This window comes from Thermothelomyces heterothallicus, assembly GCF_042370625.1.
Source record: "Thermothelomyces heterothallicus CBS 202.75 unplaced genomic scaffold P884_scaffold_18, whole genome shotgun sequence".
NCBI classification, from domain to species: domain Eukaryota; kingdom Fungi; phylum Ascomycota; class Sordariomycetes; order Sordariales; family Chaetomiaceae; genus Thermothelomyces; species Thermothelomyces heterothallicus.
The window spans coordinates 726948-729205 of record NW_027192579.1 but is presented as its reverse complement, the minus strand read 5'-3'; the positions used below and the strand labels follow the sequence as shown (position 1 = coordinate 729205).

General features: G+C 55.0%; 1 protein-coding gene across 1 annotated transcript; it reads left to right on the top strand.

Annotated features, from left to right (window-relative positions):
• Positions 1-249: 249 nt before the first annotated feature.
• On the top strand, positions 250-1814 carry P884DRAFT_261883 (uncharacterized protein; the record flags this gene model as incomplete). Its single annotated transcript, XM_069441610.1, has 1 exon — positions 250-1814. A coding segment is annotated over one exon (1424 nt), but the record flags the coding sequence as incomplete, so codon positions are not given.
• Between the last annotated feature and the right edge of the window lie 444 nt (positions 1815-2258).

The window sequence follows — 2258 nt, the reverse complement described above, 5'->3', positions numbered from 1 at the left end:
TGTACACAGGACCTATCATTTGCGATCGAAGAGAGGGTCCTATTCGGCGTACCAGGTCCAGAGCAGGGGAGGCAGTGGGAGGTTACAGCAATGGTCTTCACCGGCCAAAGAGGTAATTGTCTCGCTGAAAACCGACATATAAGGAATGCCCCAGGTACTGGTCGCTCCTCAGCCCTCAGTCGGCGAAGACAAAGGGAGAGTTCCCTGGGCTAATCACTCCATCTCTGACCTTCGGGAATCCGACGACCAAGATGTTATCTCCAGCCCTCGCTTCATCTCTGCTCATCCTCCTTGGCGCTGCCGGTGTCCAGGCTCAAGAGCGCCAAAGTCTCTGGGGCCAATGCGGGGGGTTGAATTGGAGCGGACCGACGCTGTGTGTGGAGGGAGCGTACTGCTTCGAGCAGAACCCGTGGTACTACCAATGCATCCCGGGAACAGGGCCTTCGACGACGTCGTCTACCCCGTCTCAGCCGTCAACTACGCTTAGCACTTCCAGAGTGACCTCCAACCCTCCTACCAGCACGACGGCTGCTCCGGGTGGTGGAACCACGTGCCCGAGCATTCCTGATGGCCTCGGAACCCCTGTATCCAATGCGCTGAACGACCCTTTTACTTTCCATGGGGGCGGCAAGGTATCGACAAAGGCGGACTGGACGTGCCGGCAGGCTGAAATCAGCAAGCTCCTGCAAAAATACGAGCTCGGCACGCTGCCGCCCAAGCCGTCGTCCGTCACCGCCAGCTTTTCGGGCAGCACACTGAGCATCACCGTCTCGGAGAACGGCAAGACCATCTCCTTTTCGGTCACCATCAACAACCGGCCGTCCGGCAGTGGGCCTCATCCGGCTATCATCAACTTCGGTCAGTTCGGAGGGCTTCCTATTCCTTCAGGTGTTGCGACTATCATGTTCAACAACGATGAGATCGCCCAGCAGCAAGGCCAGTCTTCGCGTGGCCAGGGCAAGTTCTACGATCTCTATGGCAGCGGCCACTCTGCCGGGGCACTGACGGCCTGGGCGTGGGGTGTCTCGCGCATTATCGACGCGTTGGAGCTTACCAAGGCGCAGACCAACATTGATCCCACGCGGATCGGCGTCACGGGCTGCTCCAGGAACGGCAAGGGCGCCATGGTTGCAGGCGCTCTCGAGCCTCGCATCGCCCTGACGCTCCCTGAGGAGTCTGGAGCGGGCGGCTCGGGGTGCTGGAGGATCGCTGCCTACCAAAAGAGTCAGGGGCAGAACGTCCAAGACTCGACGCAGATTGTCCAGGAGAACGTCTGGTTCTCGCCTAACTTCAACAACTACGTCAATAACGTGAACGCCCTGCCCTTCGACCACCACCTGCTTGCCGGCCTCATTGCCCCACGGCCCGTCTACATCATGGAGAACAGCGACATGGAATGGCTCGGCAAGCTCTCAACCTACGGCTGTATGGGCATTGCCCGCAAGCAGTGGGAGGCTCTGGGTGCGCTTGACCGCTTCGGCTACTCGCAGGTTGGAGGCAACTCACACTGCAGCTTCCCCAGCTCCCAACAGGGCAGTGAGCTCAATGCCTTCATTGGCAAATTCCTGCTCAACAACCCCAACGCCGGTAACACCAACATATTCCGCTCGACCGAAAATCCGAACTTCAACATCGACTCATGGAGCCCTTGGAATGTTCCTACTCTCTCGTGAGGGAAGGATGAGATCCGGAGGTCTCAAGTGAGGCGCAATGCGCTTATGACGTGTGGCCATTGGCACTCGCAATTTCAATATACTAAGAGCAAAGGGCTGTACCTAGCTGGCAGAAGTTAAGTGCCTAAATATACATTTACCTCTTTACGTCCTTGTCTTTTTCAAATAGCGGTGAGGTATTGGTTCTTCTACTTACGGAGATTGTCAAGGATTTTGCTAGGAAGGTTACTTTTCCTTGGTTAATACCCCTCGGGCAATCCAAAGCTCGTAAGCATAACGTATATGTCAAGCAACCATCGTAGTATAGGAGCTATAGCTTCTGGGAGGTATCATCCGACATCTCGAGTCCGAGCCAGCCATCTTAGCCTCTATAAGGCACTCTTTCCCATCTTAACCTGCCAAGAGACCGCTAGACTCTTTGAGAGTAACCCTAAGTCTAGATAATTAAACTTATAGCAATATTCGCCCTTCTCTGCTTTCGAATCAAGTTTCAACCGTTCCTCAATGTCTACTGCCTGACTAGAAGCAAAAGACACCCCGAAATACCATCTTTTCACCTATAGCCACCCTTTATAATACCTAATT